General features: G+C 41.6%; 1 protein-coding gene and 1 long non-coding RNA gene across 2 annotated transcripts in view; one reads left to right on the top strand and one right to left on the bottom strand.

The window, feature by feature from the left end:
* Aoah (acyloxyacyl hydrolase) overlaps positions 1-27941 on the top strand; it is a 182822-nt gene that overhangs the window by 44868 nt on the left and 110013 nt on the right. Inside the window, exon 5 of the mRNA XM_050142759.1 lies at positions 23469-23528. Coding sequence (XP_049998716.1) covers positions 23469-23528 — 60 coding nt within the window. The remainder of the gene's footprint in view (positions 1-23468; positions 23529-27941) is intronic.
* On the bottom strand, positions 934-8745 carry LOC126501877 (uncharacterized). The gene is made up of 3 exons (XR_007591817.1): positions 8642-8745; positions 1412-2805; positions 934-1128 (listed from the first exon to the last, which is right to left on the bottom strand). It is a non-coding gene; the product is annotated as an uncharacterized lncRNA (long non-coding RNA).

Below are 27941 nucleotides of genomic sequence, written 5' to 3'. Positions count from 1 at the left end.
TGGATTGATAGTAGATAAGAGAATCAAATAAATAGAGAAATCAGGGATTTAAATCTATCTTATCCCTCAAAAACCAAATGAGATACTCTTTCAGGACAACCAACTCATCTCAGAATGTCTGGAACATTCCAGGGATCAGCACCAAAAATTCCATATCCCAAGAAAACCTGTTTAATTGGTCTTTCTCATTTGAATTTAACTTACATATAAGATGAGTATAATAAAATACCACCCTCCCAAAGCTTTCTAAGTAAAGCAAGAAAATATATATACAATGATCAGCACAATACCTACAATGCACATACACCTATAATACATTAAAATATGGTTAAAATAATATCTAATTATATTATTGTCAGTATTGTGATTATTTGAGATGGTTTTTAAGAATCTCTTATATCATTTTAGGCAACTTTTAGTTGGATTGTGGTCAGACAAGGCTATAAATGGTGACATAATTCTATCCACACATTGTAGATCAGAGTACAGTATTAAACTAAGGCTCACAGTATTGATTTTCATGAGCTTCCTATTCAAATAATTCTTTACCCCTTTCCTTTGAATTATGATTCTATGCATTAATAACAGGTTTGGGTTTTAAAATATTTTATTTATGTTTGAATGAATTCACCTATAGTACTTTGTGACTTAACCAATGTATATTAATTTTATGCCTAAAAATATTAAACATCAGGGGTGGGGGAGATGGCTCAGTTGGTAAAGCACTTGGCACACAAGAATGAGGACCTGAGTTTCGACCCCCAGGACCCATGTATAAAGCTAGGCCTGATGGTCCAGATTTGTTATCCTTGCTCCTGGAGCTTGCTGCTCAGCTAGCCTCGTCAGTGACTTCCAGGCCAGTGAGAAATTGTTGTGGTTTCTCTTGCTATGACAAAGAACGAAAGAAACTTGGGAAGAAGTGGATTTATTTTATCGTAAAGTTTGCAGTACAACATCATGAAAATTCACAGTAGAAACTCAAGGCAGGAGCCTAGAGGCAAGAACTGAAGCAGATGCAGTGGAGGAATGCTGCTTCCTGGCTTTCTCCCCATCTGCCCAGGGTGGTACCGCCAACAGTGGTCTGGACATCAGTCAAGATAATGCCATCAATCTGCCAGCAGGCCAGCCCTATAGAGATATTTTTCTCAATTAAGATTCTTTCTTTCAGTAAGCTCCTACTTTCTATCATCGTGACATAAAATCTGTCCACACAGAGACCCTGTCTCAAAATAAACAATGCGGACTGCATCTGAGGGGAGAAACGTAAGGTTGACCTCCACTCACCCCATCGCTAACACACACACACACACACACATGGAGAAGGGAAGGGAGCGAGAGAAGGAGAGATTGGGAGGGGGAGAGGAAGAGAGATGGGGAAATGCACACATACACGATATTAAATATCACAAACCTGTCTTCTTGAGAGGAAAAAGGGAGACAAGTGCACGGGGGACGTATTTCATGCTTCTTCAGTAATTGACTGTCAATGAAATCTCTCTAATTCCTCCCAAGAAGCTGTAGATTCCACTGATTTATAGAAAAGTTAATTTTAAGTGAAAAGAATTCCAGTGGTCAAATAACATGTGGATAATGTCTCATCGTAATTACTACCTGATATCGGAAGGAACTGTATCCCTGTGTAGGAAGACAAACATGTTAGTCCACCTATCATCATCATGACAAAAGAGGAGGAATTTAGAATTAGGAAAGGTTCACCTGGGCTCATGTTCAAAGGTTTCAAACCATGACCACTTGGCTCTGTCAATGGACTTTTGATAGGGCAAGACGCCAAGATGCAGTCGTGTGGGGGAGGGCGCAAAGCAGCTCTTAGGGTGACAGAGAAGCAGAGAGCGGGGGCCAGGAGGGAGGTTTACTCCTCTGAAGACCTACTTCCTTCAACTAGAGCCTGCCTCGTGGATGTTCATCATTCAGCAGTAGCATTATGAGCTCATCAATAGGTGGACTCGTTGATGAGGTCACAGTCCCATGGCTCAGTCACTTCCCCAAAGCTTCATTTCTGAACTTTTCCTTGGGGACAAAGCTTTCAACCGACAAGGCTTTGGGGACATTCCTGATTTAAATCATGCCAGCAGATGGTTTGGGTTTTAGTAACAGCCACAAGCATCATGCTATATTTGCATCATATCCACAGCTGGCCACCCAGTGCTCAGCTTTATCCAATGGTAAACAGCCTTCCTGATTTAAGCAAACTCTGCAGGTAACCTACACACCAGATTTCACTTTTTTTTTATCTCCCTGCTTTGACCTCCCTCTCCCTTGCGGTGCTGGCATTTGAACTGTGGGTTTTCACATGCCAGCACTCACCTCCCTTTTCGGATGCCAACTTGGGAACATTTCAACAGCGTTCTTTGGCTGGGAGGGAGCAGAGAGGATTTCATCCGGAGGTGTTCAGCTTCCTCTCAGGGACATCCTGGACTGCTAGGTAGCCTGAGCCCCTCTCTCTGAAGTGGCCTCAGCAACTTTCTTCACTATCCCCAGACTGCTCCAGACCTTCTCCCTCTCCCCTAAACGCCCATTACCAGTCTCTATCTCTGCACACAATCCAGAAAGGTGAGGTGGTTTCTCCAGATTCAGGGCTCTCTGCCTTGAGCTTTCCTTAACAGCAGTAAGTGGTGTGTCCTGAGTCCCTCTTCCAGATTCTGGGGGAAGAGGTTAGACTTCATTTTATCTAGTTGTCCATGCAATCATAAGGCATGGGCTTCACCAGGAACTCTTTCTCCCATGGAGGAAGTGGAACACTAGAGAGGGTAGTAAATCGCTTCCAGTCACTACTCCAGGAATGAGCTGCAAAATAAAAAGGATTGGCATCCGTGACTCTCCCCTCAGAGATGTGGCTGGTGTCCCCACCACCCAGTGGGTTTTTGAGGCTGCTTTGAGTGTTTCCAAAACACCCAGCTAGAATCCTATCACCAGGAAGAAGTAGCATTAAATATTCACTTCATTTTAAAACTAGATTACACCACAGTCATTTCTTAAGCTTCTGATCATGTGTGTCAGCTTGTTGTTGTTTGGGAGTTTTGTTGTTTATTTGTTTGTATTATTCTTTTAAAGCGGGTGTGTGTGAGTAGAGACAAACACAGGACACACAAAACATGCACGAAAGGAGGAGACACAGACGTGGGTGCGCTTTAATGGGGGAGGGGTAGCGCAATAAGGGACAGGTGTACAAAACACGAGAGGGTGAGGGGAGAGAGAGCGAAAGCTTGTGGGAGCTCGCTTTTTAACGGGGAATGCAAGGGTGTCTGGGAGAAATGTCCTGCACCTGCGCGCGCCTGCGTAATCCAGGAGGAATCTGGGAGCTGTAGTTTCCAAAAGGAACAACAGTTTGTTCATTTTTATTTTTGTTATTCAAAATTATATTTAGAATATATATATTTTAAGCATACAAGACCATTTTTTTATTCCCATGGAGTTCAAGTCACTCATATGGAAATGCAAATACATCTCTAGCCCCCTAGGTTTACCTATGACAAACCTGTGAATGCCTCAAAATAGCCACTACTCTGAGATGCCACCACGAATCAGTTCTTTCATATAAAATTTTACTCTTGAATTTCATGTTGGTGGAATTACTCAGAACAGAAGATCCTCGGCTTACAACGATTAGAACTCTAAATTTTCTATTTCATTATTGGTAGAAAACCAATATGCAGTCAGCAGAAATTGAATTCTGGATCTTGGATTTTCATCTTTTCCATGACTATACCTCCCGATCAGCTATGAAGGAACCACCTACATACTACTATACCTTGTTGCTAACATTTGGGGCTACGGTGTTTTCATATGTCACTATGAACACCAAACACCCAGCCCTGAATTATAAACTGGCTCTGTGTTAGACAACGCTGCCCACTGTAGCTCATATAAGTGCGCTGAGAGTCTTGAGTGATGAAACTAAGGATGCTGAATGGTATGTATGCATTGCAAGCTCGTCTCAACTTCCACCTTCTCTATAAAACAATTCCCAACTCTCCCCCATGAGATGCTAATTATCCTCTCAACCATCATCATAGACCAACTTCCATAACTTACAATGTGATAATGACTGACCAAAGTGCTTCATACATATTAATTCAGTTAATATTATGGCGGTGATATTGTTGTCTACATTTTATATGCTAAGATAGTAAGGTTACATGAATTTCTTTATTAGGATGTAAGCATATGGGGAATAGTATGGGTATAAATGAGGGACGGGGAAGCGAGAAAAGGGAGAAGAGAAATGTGCAAGTCTGCATTGCAAAGAGTGCACACAAATAGTCTTTGGGGAAGGGGTGCTTTTCGTCACCCTTCTCTTTGCGTACAAGACAGAAGAATGACTGGAGCTGGTGTATATGTTTATGTGCACAAAGCCTCATTGTACACATTGCCTTACACCACAGCTTACAGATTAAAATTCAACTGTAGCTCTCCCTTCCCCAGCTTCACCCTTTGGGCCCCCAGTCCTGAAATTCCCAGCAGACTCTGTAGCCTGCAGCAGACCACTCTCAATTATAACTGTGCTACAGACATCTTCCTTATACCAGACATGCAAGACTGGTGCCCCTCCCACACACATGGAAAGAAAAGCATGTTCAGATAGTGTACACCTCTGTGGAGCCAGGTCCTTCTCGTTCTCTCAGGCATCCAGAAACCTGCTAGGAGGAAGAGCACTGTCTTAGGGAACAGGCAGACTTCAAAGAAGCTTCTATGGTGAGTCCAGTTCCATGGTAGCCAGAAGCCCTCTGACACCGAGAGAATGCATGTGTGGTGCACAGGGCATTCTGAGATCAGGTTCACAGGAAGCTGACGTGCATGGTTCTGGGAAGAAGTTGGTCTGCACTTTAAGTGAATGGAAGTGACATGTGACAATTTCTTGTGTGGCTGGAAAATAAACACGTTGTTTTAGGGCTTTATTTTATGTGAAAAAAAAATCTGTCATCTCTTCTGATTCAGGTTCTTAGTTTGCACAGAGCTGGGGCTAAAACCTCAAGGTCAAAAGTAGAAGTCTTTCTGATATTCATCAGTGGCTTCTATCCTGTGCAGGTGATGTTGCCCTTCTGCTCACAATGCCGCCCCTTAGCCTGTGAGCTCACGCCACACTTTCAGATGTTAATATCTACTCTTTCCCAAGCTCTTCTTCTCTTAATGAACTTTGTACTTTTCAGCAATTTTGTTACAGTAGCCAGGATTCGAGCTCTCTGGAGGCCCAATAAGGAAGTTATTTTTTCTGGTCTGGATAGAGCTCTAACAGGTCAAGCTACCCAAAAACATCAGCATTAACCCAGCTAAGCTGGTCAAGCACCTGGTTAAGAGAATATTCACAGGAAGGTTGATTGGCAGTAAGTCGTGCTAAGGCGAGATGGGAGGAATAATTGTCCCTTCAAGGAGATAATAAGCATTTCCTTCCCAGAAACTCCACATCTCATTCAGCCCCTTACAGAGCTGCAGCCAGGGCTGGGTTAAGTCTGCCAATTTTCTGAATTACTCAGAAATTTAATATTTTTGTTTCTTTTTCCTTCATTTGGATACTTGCCAAAGTGTAGGCGTGCTTTTCCAGACACTGTGGGCTTCCTCCCTTTTCCTCTGAAGTTCCCTTCGGCTTCATTTCAGACTTCCTGTTTGCTTATGCATCCCCCATGGCTAACTCAAATGGCAGGGCTTTATCTCTCCTGGTCTCCATCTCCCTCGTCCAGGCAGCCACTGAGACTTACAGTTCGTCTGCCCTAAGCTTTTCCTTTTAAATTCTAACAAAATTGTTCCAAAGCTTCTTTCTAAATCAGTTCTCAAATTCTTTGATTAACAAGATAAAAAAAAATCTTCAGTTTTCTTGGTAATGTATGGCATCCCAGGTGGGTCTTCCCAAAATTTCCAGTAACAATATCAAATTTACAGAAAACTTACTAGAACAACACAGAAGATAAACCCCTCACCTGAGTTTAGGATCCCTAGTATAGGCATAGCATCATTTAGTCAGAGCTAAAGGAAGTGGCATTAAACTATTTTATTTGCATGACTCTTAACTGAACTCCAGGCTTAATTAAAGGTATCATTAGTTTTATCGCTAGCATCCTATCCTAGCATCTGCTCTTCGTACACATTCCATTTAGTTCTATGGTGGTTTGAATAAGAATGATCCACCATAGGCTCATATATTTGAATACTTAGTCACCAGGTAGAGGCACTATTTCAACGGATTAGAAGGACTAAGCTTTGTGGCCTTGTGGAAGCAGGTGTGACCTTATTGGAGGGAGTGTTTCACTGGGGGTTGGCTTTGAGCTTCCAAAAGCTCAAGCCGGTTCAATGTCACTCTTTCCCTTGGCCTGTAGACAAGGATGTGGTTCTCAGCTACTGTCCTAGACCTTAGTGCAAGCATGTGCCCCATCATGATGATAATAGACTAAGTCATTGAAATTGTTTGAGTGATTGAAATGCTTTCTTTTATAAGGCTTGACTTGACCATGGTGTCTCTGCACTGCAATAGAACGGTGACTAAGACTCTTCACGTCTCCGTAGTGTCCGTTGGTCAGTGACAACTTCTTAGTCTTTCCTTGCTTTTCATAGCCTTGACATCTGTAACATGCAGCTCACTCAAAAAAAATGTATGTTTAATATTTTTCTTTTGGTAGACAGGGTTATTATATATATATATATATATATATATATATAATAGCAAATAGGAAATGTCCTTCTTTAGACTCCTTAGGTCATAAGGGGTGCATTATGCCTTATGACCATCTATAAGATCAACCTGAATCACTTAGATAGGTGTTGTGGCCAGGTTCACCTACTATATGGTCATTATTTCCCTGTTCTTCTTATTTTATTATTTAGAAGTCAGCTTGGCCTATACTCAAGGTGACCAGGGAGGACCAAGCCCAGTCTTGTGGAATAAAGGTTTTGCTTACATTGATTGGGATTCTTCTGCAAAGAAGTATATCCTCCTCAAAGATATTGAGAAAGTTGTTTATTTTTAAGTGTGGGCTGGTGTATTTGTATTTGACAAGCTATGTTATAGTCTAACTCTGGATTGCCTGTTTTGTGGCTTAGCTTTTCTAGTCTCACCATCATCTGGAACTCTTTGGAGCCCCCGTATCCCATTACATGCCTTCTCCTTTTTATAGGCTCTTTCTTTCCCTCTGGGTTTCTCAGCCAGGCATAGCTTGCCATGTATTTTTTTTTCCTACCACAACCATGGAATAAGCCATTTATATCAAGAGACTCTGGTTTTATTGTTGGACAATGATATTTAGAAGCCACGATCTGGACACTTGAAAATGTCCTTGACTCCTAGGGTCTTGTTGCTTCTAATCCTTCTCAGCAGAGTGCCGAGGACCAATGTGCACAATGTGCACATGTGCACAACGGCACACAAAACTCCATGCTATGTTTCTGTCCATCTTTCGTGTGTGCACATGTGTGTATGCTTGAATTCCTACTAATCTCTCCCATTCAAATCAAGTTTTACAGGGCCAAAATTATAGTTTTTACTATAAGTTGAGTCTGAAAGTGGTGAGTAGGAGGTGAACCCAGCCTCCCTGTGTTTAGCACAAACTGGAGCATATTCAGAGCGGTGGCTGCTCAGAGCCAGAGACAGCTCTAGCTTCAGTGACAAGGAAATACACTGAAGGGCTTAATTTTCAGAAAGCTTACACAAGTGTGCCAATGTCCCCCATGCTAATGAGTCTACACAGCCGTTCACCCACTCAGGCATCTTCAAGGAGCATTTCTTGGGAGCTCACTGCATTACCAGGATGCTGATCTGGGTACATTATCAGGTACCTGCCCTGTTATCTCTTTTTACTATTATCAGCATGCAGGACAGATATTCCTATTTCATAAACAGACTTCTCCTAAAGTCTCTTAGCATCTAAAGAATAGTTCTTTTTCTTTATTTCAGCCAAAAATTATTGATGTAGGAGGAATTATGTAGATCAGTATTCCAACAAATGTGGCAGGTAATAGAGATGCAAATGGCAGTGGGGGAGCACGGGGTGCAGGGGGCGGGGGCAGGGGAGGCTAGTAAATAAACAGTGGGGGAACAGACAGTTCTTTCAACAGAGAGTTCAGGGAGGGATAGGAGTCTGCAGAGAAAGCCTGAGCTCTTCTTGAGAAAGTAGAACAGCCTGCTAGGTTCTCTCACAGGAAACCAGGTATCTTCAAAGGGGAGTAGAAGTCCTCCCAACCCTACACACACACACACACACTCACATGCACACAAACACACACAGACACACATCACCTCGTCTGCTGAGCAGCGATCCTTTGCACCCTAGATGAGAGTTTTGGTACTGAAGCCCAGGCTTGAAAGTTGTCGATGACCTGAGAGCATTGCCCCTTCTGCAATGGCCTTTTCCTTGTTTTCTGCTAAGATTCCAGATATCCAAAATGAAATCTGCATTCACCCTCATCATCCTTTTCCCAAACTATTCCTTGATTTCCACTTGCTCTTGATGAGTTTGTCAAACTCTTTCTAGTCTTTCTTTGAACGCTGGACTATGAGATGGTAAGGCTGGGGCTACACCGGCCTTATCTGCCTATCTGCCTCCACTGCCTGGCACAGAGAAGGTACACTAAAGATGCCCTAAAGGTATATATATATATATTAAATAAATCGACTTCAATCTGAACCCAGACTTACCTGCAAAATATGAACAGTCAAGCCTTTGTGATGCTCTCTACTCTTTGACCAAACTCGTTGGTGTCTGCATTCCCAGCACACATCCTCATTTTCATAGAGCCAATATAGCCAGGGAAATATCTCATTCCATTTTTAGAGTTGGGTCTTCCTGCTGCTAAGTTCCAGATGATTCACAGTGAACAATGAAAATCTATTCTTCCCTTTCTGGTAAGCCTTTCTGACCCAGGTCACAGTTACATCTTGGGAATGTCTATCCCAGTCATTTCCCTATTGTGACAGTCAGTGCACGAGGAGCCCTGCACTTGAATGAGAACCATCTGAGGGCACATAACTCCTGGAATCAAATAGGTATTCAATAAATGGTGACTGAAGAATCCACAAATCAAAACTAAAATAAAATTGGCAAGAAGATTGCCATATACTCGCTTGCCTGTTCACAATCAAAATGCTCTTGTAGTAACTAGCAGTTGTTTTAGTCAGAAAGCTACTATCCACTTCTAGGATTCATTTTTTTTTCTGTGTATGTCTATCTTTCTTTAATTCGTGCCTGTTTTCTAAGACCTAAGTGTCTTGAGTTTGCGTGTGTCCCTTCACCACTGTAATTAGGGCTTACCATTTTGTGATAAATACTGAGAAAAAAATGAATTAAATGTTCTCAACTTAAAGGAATTCCCGTGTCAAGGAAACATAATCACGTCTCTCATCAACGTCTCGCCAGAACCCACATGACTTCTCTCACACACGATTCTAAACCATAGCAGCTCCAACCCCAAACTAGATGAATTATTTTCTCCGTCTTGTTTGGTGTTTAGTAAATTCTCTGGCTTGTATTTGTCCTGCCTTAACGGTGCATAGTGTCTGAGCAGAATTTCCTTATGCATCTAAGTGCTGAAAATCAACACTATTAAGTAAGGAAGAAGCTAAGTGTGTGAGCATCCAAGCTGCCGTCAAGAGAGTTTTCTTTGTGCGTGGTAGCAGCTCACTACTGTTAGCAAAATATTAGAAAGTCCATTGTTCTTTCTGAAGGAAAAGAAAAAACAATTTACAACCCCTCACCTTAATGTGGTACCTAATGTTCTAGAAGAGTTAAAGTTGGTCAAATTCAATTAAAATTAATTGCTTAAACCCATGGCTATGCCTGAACGATTGCTAGACTTTTGTGTACTGAGTCCAGAAATAAACTAATCAAAAGCATATTGGAAAAAGCTGACAGGTTTCAAAACACAGACAGTCATATCTTATTTATACAATGCATCTTTCCAAAGCTGCTGCTGCATGAAAGGTGCACATTAGGGGTCAATACAGACCATCCAACCTTGGCTCACACATAGCCTCAAAAATCTTCCATAGTTTCCAGTGTCCTAATTTTGCATATGAGGAAAAGGTTAAGAAAGTTGTTTGCTGTGTGTTTTAATTGATAAAACCTTAAAACTTCCTGTTTACATATCCAAGAGTTTTTGAAACAATGAAACAGAGAATAAATGTCACTTAGAAATGGAAATTAGTGACAAAACATGGATTCTTCAATTATATCTTAGAACTAAATGCTGGACATGATGTGAGTCTGTGTGCATGTAGGATGTGCTGGACATGATGTGTGTGTGTGTGTCTGTGTGTGTCTGTGTGTGTCTGTGTGTGTGTCTGTGTGTATGTGTGTGTGTGTGTAGACAAAGAAGTCTATACTTCTTGGTATAAGAAAAGTATTTAATAATATACTGCACAAAGAATTATTTTCTATAATCCAAAGCCCTCTTAAAAAATCAGTAAGGAAAGAAATGACTAAGGACCACAAATACGTTCCTTCATAGAAAGATAAAAAAGTCAAAGAACCAAAATTTAGGGGTAAAGATTCACCTGTTTTCATTATTAAAAAGGAAACATTTAAAACTAGAATCCCTTTATTTCTTATATATTTGCTGCCACATAAGTCTTTTATGGTCATTAAGCAATAAGTTTATATAGAAATACTAAAGGCCACCAAATCCAATTGCTCCATAAATATTTGAGGTACAAAATTGCTAGTGAAACTGAGCCGAAAACATGGTTGGACTTGACTCACTCCACAGTCTTTCCTCCAAGCATCTCCATGATCTTGCCAGAGAAGCCAAGATGGACTTCTTTTTAATATCTAGATTTGGAATCTTGGACAAGATATCTATTTAGATTTCCTTATTTGGGAGCTGTTAAACACAAGGAAATGTCAAGAATCTTGGACGAAAAACAAAGATACAGAAAAGTTACCCCTGAGTGGAAGGGTACATGGAAGGGATCAGAAGAATCCAGGAAGAAAGTCTTTATATGATGCTCAAGATATTTTTAAAGATATTTCTCATTTTGGCTCATGGTTTTGGAGATTTCAGACTATGACCAATTGACCTTGCTGCTCTAGATTTGTGTCAGAGCATCATGGCTAGAGCACATAGGACAGTAAAGCTGCATGATGGTGGGGCTGTCAAAGGCTGTCCTGCAACCACCCGCTCAAGGGGATGTCCACAATCACCTAAACCACTCATTATATAACATGTCTTCGACATGGTGCCCTTTGGGGTGTATTCTACACCCAAATGTAGCTGTAGCACCAAGGTTACAATTCTGAAAAAAAAATTCTAAATACTGATTGCAACACAAAGCAGTGCGAAAACAAGGAACACTCAGGAATCGAAGGTCAGAAGAGGAGGTCATCAAATTTATAAATCTTAATGGTGAAAGTAATTTCCCACCTAAATCTGAGAAATCAAAATATAGTTTCCGTAGTCATTGTGTACATATTTGGGAGGGGGTGTTATTGCTGTTTCCATGTGAAGAACAAAATGACAATATAATGAAATGTTTCTTGTTCTTGAGGTCTCCAACTGCCTTGAAGAATCTGAGTTTCCTTCTTAGCTCAAGAAAGCTAATGACCTTGGTAAATTTGAATAGTTCTAAAAGATCTTTTGAACTTTGAAGTTTTAGTGCTTCTGTTGACCCTTCTCATGATGAGTTATCCACGGCAGAGTTCAAATAGGAAGTCTTCTCCTAGAAAGTTTATTTCTAAAGCTTCAAGTACAGCCAGGTCCTGTGGGATGTGTCTCCAGTCTGCTCATTCCCCTTTCCTACCACTCACTAAGAGTGTATTAAGTAATCATAATATCATTATTTAATGGCTGTCTCCCATTAGGGTGTAAGTTCCGTGACAGCAGAGTCTAGCTCTGCCATTTCCAGCAATTTCCCCAGAGCCCAACACAGTTCACTGCATGTATTAATCACTTATTAACTAGTTGAATGAAGAGTAGGGCAGAAAGGATAATGCCCTTCCTGAACTCCACGACGAATTTACACCCTAGTACCTAGAAGGTGTAAGTATAGCATCTTTTATGGCAAAATGATATTTTTGGACGTGATTTAGTTAAGGATCTCTGGACAGGGAAATTATCTTGGATTATCTGTGTAAGTCCCATGTAATCACAGAATTCTTACGTGAAGCAAACTTTGGGATCCGAGCGGGAGAAGAAAATGTAGCCACAGGGGCTGGAAAGATGGCACAGTTGGAAAAATGTTTGCCACAGAAAAACAAGAACCCTATAATGTATGAAAAGCCTGGTACAGCAGCATGCGCCTGCAATCCCCATAATGCAGAGGCAGGGACAGGCTCCCAGGGGGTCACTAAGCAGAAAGACTTGCCTAATCAGGGAGTTCCAGCCAACAAGAGACCCTGGCCTGAGGACCAAGGCTGTCCTCTGCCTCTACATGCAAAGCACACAGTAGGCACATACGAACAGGTACAGACACACCCACAAAAGAAAAAGCAAAGAAAGGGAAGGCAGAATAGAAAAGGAGAGGAAAACGTGACAGTAGAGGGAGGGCATGAAGTGATGGGTCATCAGACAAAGGGATGTCAGCAACGACTGGAGGGAAAGCAAACGTCCTCCTTTGGGCCCGTACAGAAGGGACACGCCTTGCTGACACCCTAACGTAGCCTGGATTTCTAACCTCCAGGACGGCAAGAGAATAACTTCTCATTCTTAAACCACAGCATTTAAGGTAATTTGTTACAATGGCTGAAAATGAACCCAGGGTGAGTGAGATAGCTCAGGTGGTAAAGGTGCTTCCTGCCATGCCTGATGACCTATAGGACCCACCTGGTAGAAGAGCTGAACAGACTCCAGCAAGCTTTTCCCTGGCCTATATATGTATACCACGGCATCTGCATGCATACACACACACACATACACACACACATATGTGTGAATATAAATAAAAGAATATAACTACAAACTTCTTAGTTGTCTAACAATGAGTGAGATTTATTTAACGCCTTGAGGGCAAATAGAAAAACGGCACAATTATAACAGTAATAACCACCGTTATAAAACTAGGATGGAGCATACAATCTGACTGATCTGATTGTTTACCAAAAATCATTTGTTTGGGGGATGTACCAGCATCTTATAAATACAACTAGACCTCGGAGTCACACTGGAGAACTGTCTGCATGCCCAGACATTAAGGCAGAGGGAGTCAAAGGGAACAGGTGACAGTTGGCAAAGCCTTTGACAACCCCCTTGGCAGCACTGGGTCTTCATGGTCTCATCTACAAAAGTGGGGTTGAGAATTGTTTCTTCTGACTTTGCAAAATGAATATAAAGTATAGAGATAAAGTATATATCATGTTTGTTACAGAACTAGAAGCAGAACCTGCAGGATGGCTCCATGGTTAAGAGTATTTGCTGTGCAGACCCAATGACCTGAGCTGGATTCATAGAATTCATGGTGAAAGGAAAACAATGACTCCCGAAATTATCTACAATATCCACATGTGCACAGAGTACATATAGGCCCACACTCATACATAAAGCACACACACACGCACGTGTGCACACAAACACCCTGCACACATACATGTGGTATAATTAATAAATGTAAACATTTTTTAAAAGCCAAGAAAGCAGAGAAGAAAATTCATGGTAATATAGGTTGCAATGGTCCTGGTGCTTATTTGCTTACTTTTCTCATTGCTATGCTCCTCCATAAGGAAGGAAGGTTCATGGTTTGAGAGGTTATAGCCCATCACGGCAGGGAAGGCATGGCGGTGGAAGCCTGAGGCAGTCCCGGAAGTCATGTCAGCGGTCGGGAAGCAGAGAGAGTCAGATGCTGTTGCTCAACAGGTTTTCCTTTTCCTTATTTTATTTAGTCTATAGGATGGTACACCATCACCCCATAGTCAAACCTCTGTATAAGAGCCCTCACAAACCCAGATATGTGTCTGCTAGGTGATCCTCAATGCAGTCAGGTTGATGATATACCTTAACCAGCACAGTGGTGATACCGATAAAGTCAATGAATGATTGGAAAGGAGTAGGGCAGATAAAGTGCTGAGTAAATTACTTTTTAAGGCATTGCTTAAGGAAAGAAAGTGATAGCCATGAGGCCAACAGTACTTGTAGCTATCTGTGTCATACAGCATGAGCAGGAAAGACGTGAATGCAGCTGTCAGTGCGATCTGTTTGAAGATGAGGCAGTAAGTAATGAAGAGAAGGCATTTTTCAAAGGAGTGGCATTTTCTCCCACTTTCCTAATACTTTATTCTGAAAGAAAACAACATGAATTTGACTTTATTTTTCTATTTATCTTAAAGTTAAAAATGCCTATCAGAGCTGGAAAATGTCAGACCGTGAAAGAAACTAGGCTTTGCTGAAGCTAAATCCTGGGTATTGGCAAATAGTCACTGTGTGATACCATAGCACACAGATAGAAATACACCTGCAAATTCCACCCAAAGGCCAGGCTGCCCGAATGAGGTGGACACTCACAAGCATGAAATATATTGCCTTGGTATTTCTACTTACTGGAAATCACCTCAAAGTCCTTTGCTGTGCTTTTTGACTGGCTGTTTCTAGTATGCTTAGTCATTTTGAGATGCTATTAAAAAAAAGTATAATTATAGAGGTAGGGAGGGGGCAGCGATAAATGGAGAGCTCAATAAAAATCAATAAAAAGTATGATTATATATAAGTATAAGGTCTTCAAATAATGAATGAAAACTATCATTTAAAAGTATCATACATTACAAATAACTGAAATTTGTTTCTCAGTTGTGAGATCTGGACATCCAATATCAGGATGCCATTCATCCCCCCCAGTGAATACAGATTCTTGTTATAGCATCAAGTGGAGAAGAAAGAGGATTTCTTGGTGAGAGCCTCTTCAGTTTTGTTTATTTGATATTGTTCTTTCAAGACAGGGTCTCCCCATTTAGCCCAGGCTGGCCTGAAACTCATGATCCTCCTACATCTACCACATAGGTGCTAGGATTACATGTGTGAGCCACCACATCTGAATGCCTTCTTCTTAGGTCACAAATCCCCTGTATCAGCTGAGCTCTCATGACATAATCACACCCCCAGAGTCCCACCTCTAAACTGGAATAAGAGCTTCAACCTGTGGATTAAGAGAGAAAGCACATGCACAAGCACTCAGTCTACTGAGCTGCCTTATGCTATAGTCATCTATGTTCTTATCTCCTTGATGGAACAGTGATGACCTTGGATACAGCAACTTCTAAATGTTGCATCATTTTAAAGGTAAACTTGTACTCTTAATTTGGGTGTAAGGGAAAACCTGTTCTCATAAACTTATAGAAAAACATTAGAGTAAATGAGCTATCCTTCCCCACCCCCAAACCTCTTCTTTCCCGCATGCTCTTGACAATTAGAATACTCCATCCATCTCAATCATCATCGCTTCCTTTCCCAGGGGCTTTCTCCTTTGTGGAGATCTGTCACTGCTGTCAAAAGCAGGGAGTGAACAAAGACACTTTGGGTACTTTTCAAATCTACTGCTGCTCTAATTGATTGCATAGAACTCCATCACAAAATTGTCACTGTAGAAACGTGAGCCCAACAACACCATTTATCTTTACTTCCTTCATTCCCACACCCCAGAATCTAGTTCTTTAACATCTTGGAACACAAGGAAGATGAGTTAGAGACTGTGTCTTATCCAATTCACCAATCTTTTACAGTGTCAAGGAGCACAATATAGATGCCTAAGAACCCCTGTTTACTGTCGTTTTTCCATATTTCCCGGTCATAGTTGATGTGGCCCAGTGCTTATGGCTAAAGCATTTCAGTTGGAGAACACTCAATTTATATAATACCAGTCCCCACAAAGCACTGCAAAACCATGAACATGTTGACACATTCCGTGACTCTCTAGCAAAAGGATTTAGTTCCCAGAGTTCCCAAACTTCCTTTTATTTTCTGTTTTACCTCACCTATTAACATCTCCCAGAGCAAAGTGAAAAGCACTGGTCATGCCCAAAGCAAATCTGAATTAAATTTGGACTGTGCTATTCATCATTTCTGTGGCTTTGGATAAAGTTTTCATTCGCTCTAAGCCTCAGCTTATCTCATCTATACAATAGAAATACCCATTATTTTCCATAGTGTATTCTAACGGCACTTTACTGCCAAGCTCTGCCCATATTGTAGAATCTTCAGTGTCTCATTACGGCACTAGTAAACAGTTCGTGAAACAACATAGCTTAGATATTCAGCAAGTATCTATGAGATGGGTGAATGGACTGAATGGCTGCATGAGAAATGACTGGTGGAAAGGAAGCTGTCTGCGTTTCACGCTCATCCATGTGCACACCCGCATCCTGATTACCTGAATTTCTACCCAGGTACATGACTTCTTGACAAAGGAAACCAAGCTTCTCGCTTGACTATCTGACATTGTACTTGGCATTCACCATGTTTAGGTGAAACCTCACAGGTCCGATTTTCTTGCTGGAATTAAAATATCCATTAAAATTTCATTCTTGGAAACCGGGACGATAGTGGTGGAAAAGATGCTGGCTTAGAAACCCGAGTCAGTCTTGCTTCTGCCTTCAGAAAGACACTCATTCAATTGTGAAATCTTTGTGTCTCTTTTTCATTTGTAAAGCACAAACTATAATACTGTTTTTCTAAGGTTCACGATCATTGAAAAAAAACATGAGTTTACATGGGTTAGCACAACCATTGCCATTCTTTCAGTTGTCTATTGGTATAACAACCCAATATAAAAGCCAGAGTTGTTGTCATTGGCACTGATGCCAAACTAATGTTATGTTTACTATTTTGTTATTAATATCTACATTTGATAGAGGAAAAAACTGCAGGACAAGATGCTAAAGTTACTTGCCCAAGGTTCCACAACTGGCCAATGATGAGACTCAAACTCACAAGCACCATCCACTCTTTGAACAATGTGTTCAGGCTGAAGGCTTATTACTTTGTGAGTCTGTGTGATGCTTTCCTTAGGAACCCACTCATAAGGATGCTAAATAGATAAAGAGGGTTTGAGGTTGGAATAAGAAAACCTGATAACCAGCTGAAGAAAATAAGAGGATCTGAAAAGATCTAGCCTTGCCTAACCCTTGAATCAAGTGAATGTTCAAATGGAAGACCAAATCTTTTGTTGCTGGTGAGGAATCTGCTTACATTGTCTGATAGATGCTATAGCTGAGTGGGAAGTAGCATCCTGTCTCCCTTCCACAGTTTTCCTATCTGGCCACTTTCCATGCCCTGCCTTTCGCTCAAGTGCTCATAAGACTACATATTCCAATTTAAAGTATAACTTTTTAGAATAAGGAAGAGCAGTCTTTCTCCTTTATAAACAAAGATGGAGATCAAATATCCAACATTCAAGGGTTACCAAGGAAAAATACCACTTTTTAAAATTTTTACTTACAGCTCTTTTGTCATTAGGACAAGTAAGCCAAGCTACTTTCTGAAGTGTCTCTGACTTTTCACAACATTTTTTTTGCTAGAAAAATAGTAATGTCTTATATAGATTATCTGCTGTATTTTGGCAAAAGTTCAGTTTGAATTTATTAAGTATTAGATTTGACACTTTGATCTTTATTTTTAATTGATTGTAGTCTGTAATGATTTTTGTTGCAAAGAGATGTTTCCTTGATGGGGGTGGAGACTACACTTATGTGGGCATCATGACAAATGTTTACATATTGTTTTTAGGGATTATGCTAATTGAGTAAATCAGTGGCTGTAGATTCTCCTCATTGGCCATGATTTCATTAGCACTTAGGTTTTCAGCACCAGACATGGTCTCCCTCCTGCTGAGTGGATCTTTAGACTAGAGAGGTGTTAACTACCTCTAAGGTATGTGTGCCATTACTTGGGAAAAGAGGAACAATGAGCTGTATTCAGTTTGACTTTCTTGCCTAGATACACTCTGCCTTGCTATAGGCCAGAACAGCATTTTTTTATCAAACAATGAGAGCAACATATATTCAGGGCACACAGAAGGGTTATCCCACAGCAGACAGACCCCAAACGCGCTTTTTAATCCTAGAACAGTTGCCTGCCTTTTGAGTGTACTACATTGTAAAGCAGGAATGCTTGCACTTCCTGGGAATGATGAGAGATTTGAGCAAGAGCTGCAAGACCACTGATAAGCCTTCTCACACTTTCTCAAGTCCATAGTGTAGTAATCAATAATAAATAATCTCTGCACTCCCCTAAATACTTCAGCATCACACACAGCTGTACTAACCTTGAAATCAAAGGCAGATTTACTCACCCGTATACGCCTTCAAAATCATGATCTTATTTAGGGCCCATATCTGTGCCTTATATAGTTAATAGGGAGCCTTCTCTGTCCTGGGGTGATGCCAGGGTGGGATCTAGGGCATCTTCTGAAACTTGTGCCTATGGGATTTCAAGCCTAGGTTCCTTCCCGTATTCCCCATAAACAGGTTAAAAAATCAGGCTCCTCCCTCTTTGCTTCAATATGGTGTCATCCAAACCATATCTCAAAGAAATGCTTCAAATGTCTAATTTCAGGATCCTACCCTTTTCCAATTTTCAGGAAATTGTGGACTTTCCTTCTGGTTCATGTAGATTGAATTTTGAGGTGGGTACTGAGCAAGTGGTCAAGTTAGAGTCCACATCTGTCTGTCCTTAGATGTTCTCACTCCCTCCTTAGACTGACCCTCATCCCACCTCCCCTGGCACTCCCCATGCAGCAGCACTTTGATTTACCTGCCTTGGCCTCCTGGGAGAACCATAGAATCCGCACAGGTTTCTCTGGAGCTGGGGATCTTTGACACGGTGTTAGGACAAACATGAAACAACAACAATAATACACAGGTATTAATGGAGTGGTCCTCATTCTTAAAATTAGAATGCACTGAGAGGAGCAAAAGGGAGAATATCACCCCCACAGTTACTGTGGTATATTTCTTTAATTTTCTTGATATATAAAATAAGGAACCCTATTTTTCTTGCTTAACATAATAATGATGTTTTTTCATTAAAAATCTCATAATTGTATATATTAACTGTACAAGAAAATATGTAAACTAAGTGTATTTTAACACAAGTATGCATTGTGTGTTGGACACATTTTCCCTGTTATGGTCCTGTGCCTTTCCCTTACTCTCCCTCCCCCTTTCCATAGTCCTCTTTGTTCTCCTACATAGTCTAACTTCTATTGTCATGCCATCTCTATATGATTTATTGACTACTTAAAATCTAGGAACCACTTAATGTATCCATTGTTCTTTTTAGGGCTGTAAGAATAATATGTATATTTTCTATCCATCCCTCTGATGGTCAGCGAGGCTGTTTCTATAGCTTAGCTGTTGTGGACATTGTTGCAGTGCATGCTCAAGAATCTCTGTGATGTGTTGACTTGGAGTCCTTTTGCTAGGAACCCAGACTGGGCCCGGCCATACAGAGCTCCAAGGTAGCAGGACTGGCTGTTGTCATCCACCGGCAGTGTAGGAGGGATTCCTTGTGCCCAGATCCTTGCCCATGCCTGTCACTTGTTTTCTTAATGACTGTCATTTTGACACCAATGAGACAGGATATCAATGTAGTTTTAATTTGCATTTCCCCAGTCGTTAGGTATATTGAGCACTGTTAAAAGTATTGATTGACCATTTGTGTTTTTCTTTTCCTTTGAACTCCCAATTTATCCAGTTAGCCTAGCGAGTAAATGTATACATTACATTGCTTGGGTTTTTGAGTTCTCCATATATTCTACCTATGCTCTATTATGTGTAAAGCTAGAAAATATTTTCTCAAATCCTTCAGGCTTTCTCTCCACTCAGTTAACTATTTCCTTTGCTGTACAGAAGCTTTTCAATTTTATAAAGAATTGTTTATCGATTATTGACCTTATTTTCTAAGCAACTAGACTCCATTCAGGAAGTCCTTGCCCATGTCTGTATCTTGAAGACTTTTACCTGCTTTTTTCTCTAACAGTTTAAATAAAGGTTTCCACTACTACACTAAGGTCTTTGGCCCATATGTAGATGACATTTGTACAGGGCGAGAGATGTGGATCTAGTTTAATTCTTTTACATGTTTCTACATGTAGACAATTGCCCCAGAACCATTTACTGATGAAGCAGTATTTTCTTCAATTTTTGGCATCTTTTTTCAAAATCAGGCTTAAATTTATATAGGTTTGTGTCAGAGACTTCTATTCAACTACTTTTTTTTTTTTTTTTTTTTTTTTTTTTTTTTTTTTTTTTTTTTTTTTTTTTTTTTTTTTTTTTTTTTTTGCCAGAACCATTCTGCATTCTATTTTCCTTGCAGAATAACTTGAGATCAGGTATGCTGATACCTCTAGTGGTACTATTTTTGCTCACAATCACTTTACAATCTGGGATCTTTGTGTTTCCATATTTTCTTCCTTTTTGTTGATAATGACATTGAGATTTCGATGGAGATTGCATTGAACCTATAGACTTTTTAGCAATTAAACAATTTTCATAATATTAATTATTCTAATCTATAATCAGGGAAGCCTTTCCTTCTTCTGGTGTTTTCTGTGTTTTCTTTGATAATTTAAAGTTTTTTTTATAAAGGTCTTTCTCTTACTTTGTTAGACAGGAAGTAGAAATAATAAAAGAACCAGAAGGTCCTGAGAAGGGCCATGATGTGTTGATGACTACTGGGGGTGAAGGAGTAATGTTTTTCAGTGCTTTAGCCACTGATCAGTGACTGTTGCTTCAGTCAATAAATTCTCACCCTTGTGCAGTCAAGAAACTCTAATTAAACTAAGTGGGTCATGCAGACAGAGGCTGCTTGTTCATTTTCCAGCCACCCAGACCTGAAATAATCACACTGATACTATATTAATTGCAACACGGCTTGGTCAATGACTGTAGTATATTCCTAGCTAGCTCTTACATCTTAAATTAACCCGTTTCTGTTAACCTGCATACCACCACATGGTTATGGCCTAACAGTAAGGTTCCATCCTCCGTCCAATGTTTGTCTCCTGTGGCGGCTACATGGCTTCTCCTTGATTCTGCCTACTCTCTCATCCCCTATATGCTTGGAATTCCTGACTTGCCCTATTATACACAGAAATATAGCTTCTTTATTAGCCAATGGTATTCACGGCATACAGAGGGGACTCCCATATCAGGATCATACACAAGAAGACAAAGTGAAGATAAGAAGGGACTTATTGGGAAGAAAAGACCCAGTAAGGAAGGGAGGGGTGAAAGAAGGAAATGGGGATGAAAAGGAATAAAAGTTACTATATAAAAGTATGAAGTTATCAAACAATAAAGAACTTTAGTTCAAATAACATGGTGTCTTAAGGCTGCTCTGGCCACATGCTAAGGGTTTTTCAGAGGCCTCTTTCTTTCCTCTGTAGCTACCGAAAGTAGCAATTCCCCATCTCTCTACTTCCCTCTCTCTCCTTCCCTATCCCTCCCACTTTGCTCCATCTTCCTTACTCTCCCTCTCTCTTTCCATCTCTCTTTGCCTCTCTCTTCTCCTTTACCTCTTCCTCTCTTTTCCTCTCTATGTCCCTTTCTGTCTCCCTCTCTTCTTCTTCCTCCCCTTTCCACCATCTCTTTATTACTAAGAGTACAGTAAATATAAATGTTTTCCTTGGCTTTTATTTCAATATCTCTTGAGCACCTGCCATGTGGGTGAGATACTGTGTTGGGCCCTGCAGATGTTGAAATGGGCCTCAGCATGCAAGGGGATCCATCCCAGCTGAAAGCTGGGCACATGGAGAAGGTAGGACATGGCCTGGAAGATTCACATGGAGAGAATGAGCTGGAGGCTAACAAGAGTGGCCAAAAAATAAATCAGCATGCAGATCTGGTGTCTACCATACTGGACACATCAGAGGAGATTAATTTAAACAAGTATGTAATTTCCAGGTTTTCCTGAATTCTTAGGAAAAGCCCAAGGTAATTCACTAAGGTTAATTGTAGTGGGCCACTCTCTAATCAGTCTTCTTGTCAGAGAGAGCCATGTTTTAAAAGTAAGTACTGTCATTAATTCTGTCGCCCCTGATGCCAGTAGACAGAAATGGACACTGGGTGTGGCATTGGCATGCTGCATAGAGAATATCGGATGGCACCGTCACACTAAGCCTTAGCACTGCCACAGGTTTTGATTTGATTTGATTTGATTTTTTTTGCACAGTGGCGTTTTAGTTTTCTAAGAAGCATGCCTTGTCCCCAGGTTCCCTGGACACCAAGACCAGTTGGAGAACGTCATCTTTGCTCAGGTTATTGCTGTGCCCTCTTAGCTACCCACCAGCCTATGCCTTTGACCTAAGACACTTGCTTGCTGTCCTCTGACCTTGAGCCAAAGGAGCCGGATCTCAGGCAGACACTGGGGTGTGATTTCAGTGTCTACCCTTCTTTGTGGGAGCGTCTTCTATAAGGTTCACTCTGACTCCAGCTCAGAGTGGGAGGTCATTCCACTCCTCCTCTCTCACCACCCTAACCACAGGCCTGAAGTGAAGAAAAGGAACTCACCAAACAATATACAAAAGTTAACAGTCACCCAATTCCTAAATATCTGCTAAAAAGCCAAGCCAAGGCCCATCTCTCTCATGAGGCTTGCTGTTGTTTCCATCTCAGAGGTCTCCTTCCTCCAAATACATTCACAGCTTCAACACAAAGATGGCTTTTTCAGAGACCTAGGGTGGGCGTTACCCCCAACTCCAGCTTCAGATGCGATACAAGAGTAGGAAATGAACTCTTCCACTGAATAGGCCAGTCACTGAGCAGGACATGTTAGAGCAGCTGGGAGACAGGCCAAGGAAGGGACAGTGGGACTGGCACATATATGCTGAGTCTGGGATACCAGCAGTGGGAAGCAGTGTGTGACGTCACCTCTCCCCAAACCTCAAGTTGTGCCTGTCTGCCTCCTACAAATACAATGGTCCTTGGAATTTCATTACTGCCTTCACTAGCAGTGAGTTAACTCTTTGTATTTGCGATGTATGTATACTTCAGAGGTGTGGTTAAATGCTGTAGAAATGGATGCAAGAGAAGAGCAGATATAGAACCAGGAGAGGAGAAAGTAAATGACACATGGTTTGAGTTCATCTGACAGTGGTTGCACCTGCCGTTCTGGAGGATTCTGCAGAACTGTCGATAACCTGCTTGGGACAGAATTTACTGAGGGGCCACTCACTCAGGGACGCCAGTGTGCACGGCTGTCAGGAAACAGAGGTCCAGGATACTGTCTGCCAGCCCTGCTTACTGACCTGGAGCCAGCTTCTTCGCTTTAGTACATTTGCCTTCGTCATCTAATGCAGTGGTGATGTCTCTCAGGGCTGTTGTAAAGACTGCATGAAGTGACGCTTGAAAGGTAATTAGCATCGCACATGGTACAAAGCCTTAATGAGGGCATCTAGTAACAATAATTGCCTTTCTGTAAATTATTTTATCAAACAATAGTGGAACAGTTCACTTATTGCAGATTTGTAGACTTTGATTTTAACTGTCGAAAAGACATGTAAGCCACGGGTGAAAGAGGAGTTATGGTGCCATCTCATTTTGCTTCCATAGGAGGCCTGGAAATTTACACTGGAGAAGGCGAAACACATCCTCAAGAGGTCCTCAACCACGGTAAGCAATCAGCTGGTAGCAGGCCAGCCTTTTCCTTGGCCTGCTCTCCTCTCATGGGCCCTGTTCTCACACTCGAAAAGCCAGAGGCTTCTCTGGACAAAGCCCAGCAACACGACAGTAACTTCACAGTGAGACAGGAGCATGAGCTCATTTCCATGCTTTGGTCTTGCCCTTCACTCTGTGGCAGGCGGTACCAGCCCCGGTACTCTGACATTTAGGGCTGTCTCCTCTGTAGGAGCTGTCATGTGCTTTGTGACATCAAACACCGTCTCTGTCATTTACCCCCTGCCTGCCAGCAGCCCCATCCATCACCCCCTACTGTAATACTCTCATGAGATCCCCAAGCTAGGAACTCCTGCCCTCTGACAGACCATTCTAGAGAGAGCTGTGGCCTCCTCTCTTCCTCTTTGTAAAGCACGATATCAGGCAGTGTTTCACTTCACTGAGCCTCTGGTCTCCCGGCTGTGGGATTAAGACAATATCTTCTGCAAATGGATTAATAGATAGGCAAAGCACCCGCTTCCCTGCAGAGGACTTAGCACCCAAGAATGGGGAAGCCACCCCAACCACTGCTCAGCTCCATTTGCCCTCTTCATAATGATTCTTTCTCAACAGACAGAATGCTTAGCTCGAACCAGCCAGCTAAGGGTTTGACTTAGGCTCCTTTCTAAGGAATTGTTGGAATCCTGCCTCAGCAATTACACTTTCAATTCTTGTAAGTGGGGCAAGTCAGTCCCAGTTGAAAGGGAAGCTGGAAAGTAGGCTGAATGCTGTACATGGAGACAGTGAGGATGCATTGCACAGCAGGGAGGGTGCATGGAGACAGTGAGGATGCATTGCACAGCAGTGAGAATGCATTGCACAACAGAGAGGGTGCACAACAACAGTGAGGACACATTTCACAGCAGTGAGAATGCATTGCACAGCAAAGAAGGTGCATGGTGACAGTGAGGATGCATTCCACAGCAGGGAGGGTGCACAGGCATTGTCATAGGCTCCTCCCTGCCAGCTTCCCTCATCATTCACTCTCTGGCAACTTGTCTCATAGTATTGATTTAGAAACAAAGAAACAAAGGGGAGGGAAATCACTCACGTCAAGGCTGATCAGGCGCAGCAAGTAAAGGGCATCCAAATGTATTTAAATAAAAAAAAAGCAGTTTTATTCTGTGCACCCTATACAATATTTTCAGATGGCAATCTGAAAAGGTCCTATGAGTTTCGATGAACAAGGCTGACCCAAGTTAAGTGGTAGCAGAAGAGATATTCCTACAGAATTGGTTAATCAATCACAATGTCAGCTTCAGCACTCATTGCTTCATTCACAGAATAATTAAAGGTCAGTAGTGGCCAGTTCATCTAGTCGGGTTAATATGTTGAATAATAAGCAGAAACACCACGAAATCTCCATGACCAGCACCTTCAAAAATCTGAGCAGAATGGAGGACAATGCAATTGTCTTTTGTTCTTCTCAGTACAGGTTTAAGACTTATTTTAGGGCATTGTTTATTTTACTGGCACAAACTGCCTTGGCACAACCTCAAAGACTAATTAGGATTTTACAAATTTTTTTTTTTGTCACCAGACTTGAAAACATAATTGTTGAGGCAGGATTCCAATTTCAAAATAAAAAAAAATCTATTGACTGTTCAACAATTAAGAAAGAAAACTTCCCCAAAGTTTCTCTCAATGTGTTTACTCCAGACTGAAATCATCAGGAAAAAAAAATTGTCTTTGACAATCTGCTCAGGGAATATTGGCTGTAATCAATTTTGCCTAATGGCAAGTATAACTGCAGAACTACTAGCCAAGACCCAGCGAGCTCTTCCTCTCGGCCTTCTCCTACAAAAGTCTGGACCAGCAGGAGTGGGAGAAGGCTTGAAGGTTAAGAGCATCTCCTGCTTTTGCAGAGGATTGCAATTTGGTTCCCAGCATCCACATCAGATAACATATAACCTCCTGTAACTCCAGCTCCAGTGAATCTGACAACCTCTTCTGGCCTCTGAGAGCATTTTACTCTTAAGAACATACCCACACATAGACACACACACACACACACACACACACACACACACACACGGGGGGGGGGTGAGAGAGAGACTTAACTAAAGAATAAGAATTAATCTTTGATAAAAGAATTAAGAATTATCTTTTTGCTGGGTGGTGGTGGCTCACACCTTTAATCCTAGCACTTGGGAGGCAGAGGCAGACAGATCTCTGTGAGTTCAAGGCCACCCTGGTCTACAAGAGCTAGTTCCAGGACAGGCTCCATAGCTGCAGAGAAACCCTGTCTCAAAAAACAAAACAAAACAAAAAAAAATTATCTTTTTAAAAATATGAACTGTAGAAAAGTTTTGTACTGTGGAAGGAATCAAAAGCTTCAAAAAGGAATGGATTTCAGGAAGTGTCAAGGAGGCTCCTTGGGAGATTTTTTTGAGTATTTAGACGAGAGCATATAAGCCAATTGTTTAGAATATCTGAAGTGTGGATATCTTTCTTAGTTCTCTCCTCCACCTCCACAAATTGGATAGTTTTTCTCAGTCTCACATTAGAGATGAGAAGGCTGAGACTCAGTCACTTTCTGTATGTCGCTAGTACATGGGCAATGCATCACTTAGATCTCCAAATCCACTCTGTTTACTGTGCGGACAGCTCTCTGACCAGGCCTCCTCAGTGATGAACCTGACGGAGAACCTTTGTACTGCTATCTGTGGATATGGAAGTATGCTGGGGACAGCCTGTGCCTCGGTACACAAAACACTAAGCACAGGTCTACCTGGCAAATATAGTCACCTGAGAAGCGAACACATGCCTGTGTTCAAGTGTGTTCACATCCCAGCCCGGAACAATTAAATCCAGGTATTATAATACACACAGAGTCGAAAAGCAATTGAATTGGAAATTTAATTTCAGGTTTGCTGTGTATAGGAAAACGGTTCAACCCCCCCCCCACACACACTTTGACCTTTCATTTATGTCATTCAGCCCATGTTCTTTATTCAAGACCCGTTTGTTGCTCCGCATCACTTCCCATCTGATGAGGGAAGCTGGTAAGAGTGCACTGTCCCCAGGGATTAACTAGACTCTACACCTTTCTTTCAGATGAGTTGAGATGCAGCCAAATTCAGAATTTTAAATCCACTTCTGCATCATTCACAGACCAGCTGTCTCTGTCTAGCAAAGTTCACACTGAAAGGTGGGATCTGGCAGGTGCACAGGCAAGGACTACTGTGTGGCTTGCATGTCCATCTCCGTTTGTCTTTGCAAGTACACTGTCTGGAGTTAGAAAGGTGGCTTGGGAACAACCGTCTCTGTCTCTTTGTGTGACACAAAGATCAGAGGAGAATAACCCTGTCTGGATAGAAGAAGCAGAAGGACTCTGGACACGCTGCACTGACGACTGCATACTTCCTGCCCTCCGTATCGGTGCAACGAATAGCAAAGGCAGCTGCAGCCTTCCAGCTGGATTTTGACAATGAACAGTTGTGCAATTATAAAATTCTATTCTATTGTACCTCTTGTGGAGTAATTATAAGACTGTTCGTGTAATTTCATGTGTTGGTTATCATCATTGTTGAACTCTACGTTGTCATTAGAATAATCAGACGGGCTTTCAGACTAAGGTAAATACTAAGAGAAGCAGCTCCAACACCTGAATGCAGCTGACTTAAGTCTCAGAATGTGTCTGTGCTGGCAAACTGAAACCAGTGTTTTGTATGAGGTCATGCTAACGTTGCTTTATTCTGACCTCAATCAGACCCCACGTCTTTGACTTTAACCTACTAAAGCATCCCTTCTCCCACTGTCACTGCCCTGTACCTTATGTCAAATCAGTGCATTTTCTAACAGGTACAGTTTGGTTCCTCACCTCCAGCCCAGGATATGAGACACCTGGTACAGTCTAGAAACTGATTTGTGCTGCTCACATCTAGCAAGTAGAGGCTGTCACACGGTATACAAGGTAGCTTAAGGCTACAAAGCCCAAACTTGCATCTCCAATGAGATCTTCCCCTTCTCCTCCTCTAGCAAATCCATCTCTAGCTATCCTTTTCAGATATATAGTCCCCTATCTGACCCATTCAAGAATTCTCTACTGTCCTCAGGGTAATAGGAAGATGAATCCTAAGCTGTCATAATATCTTGCTTCTTGCATGGTTCATGGGGTTCTGTAGATCTCAGTGCTCCAGCAAGACTGAAATGTTTATCATCCCCTAATATGCCCATCCTTTATATATGTCCATAACATGTGCCAGCAGGATCCCCGAGTCAGGATTGTGACTTTTTCACTTTGGTATGCACATTAAGGATCTCGTTGAAATGCAGACTGTCTTGTGATGTGTGGTGGGCAGGGCCATGCGTTTCTTGAGGCTCCCAGGTGGCACTGGCGCTATAATGATACTTTGGTATAACCATAAT

Source organism: Alexandromys fortis, unplaced genomic scaffold, assembly GCF_014885135.2.
Source record: "Alexandromys fortis isolate MF-2015 unplaced genomic scaffold, M_Fortis_MF-2015_v1.1 scaffold_5, whole genome shotgun sequence".
NCBI lineage: Eukaryota > Metazoa > Chordata > Mammalia > Rodentia > Cricetidae > Alexandromys > Alexandromys fortis.
This window is presented reverse-complemented; position numbering and strand designations above follow the sequence as displayed.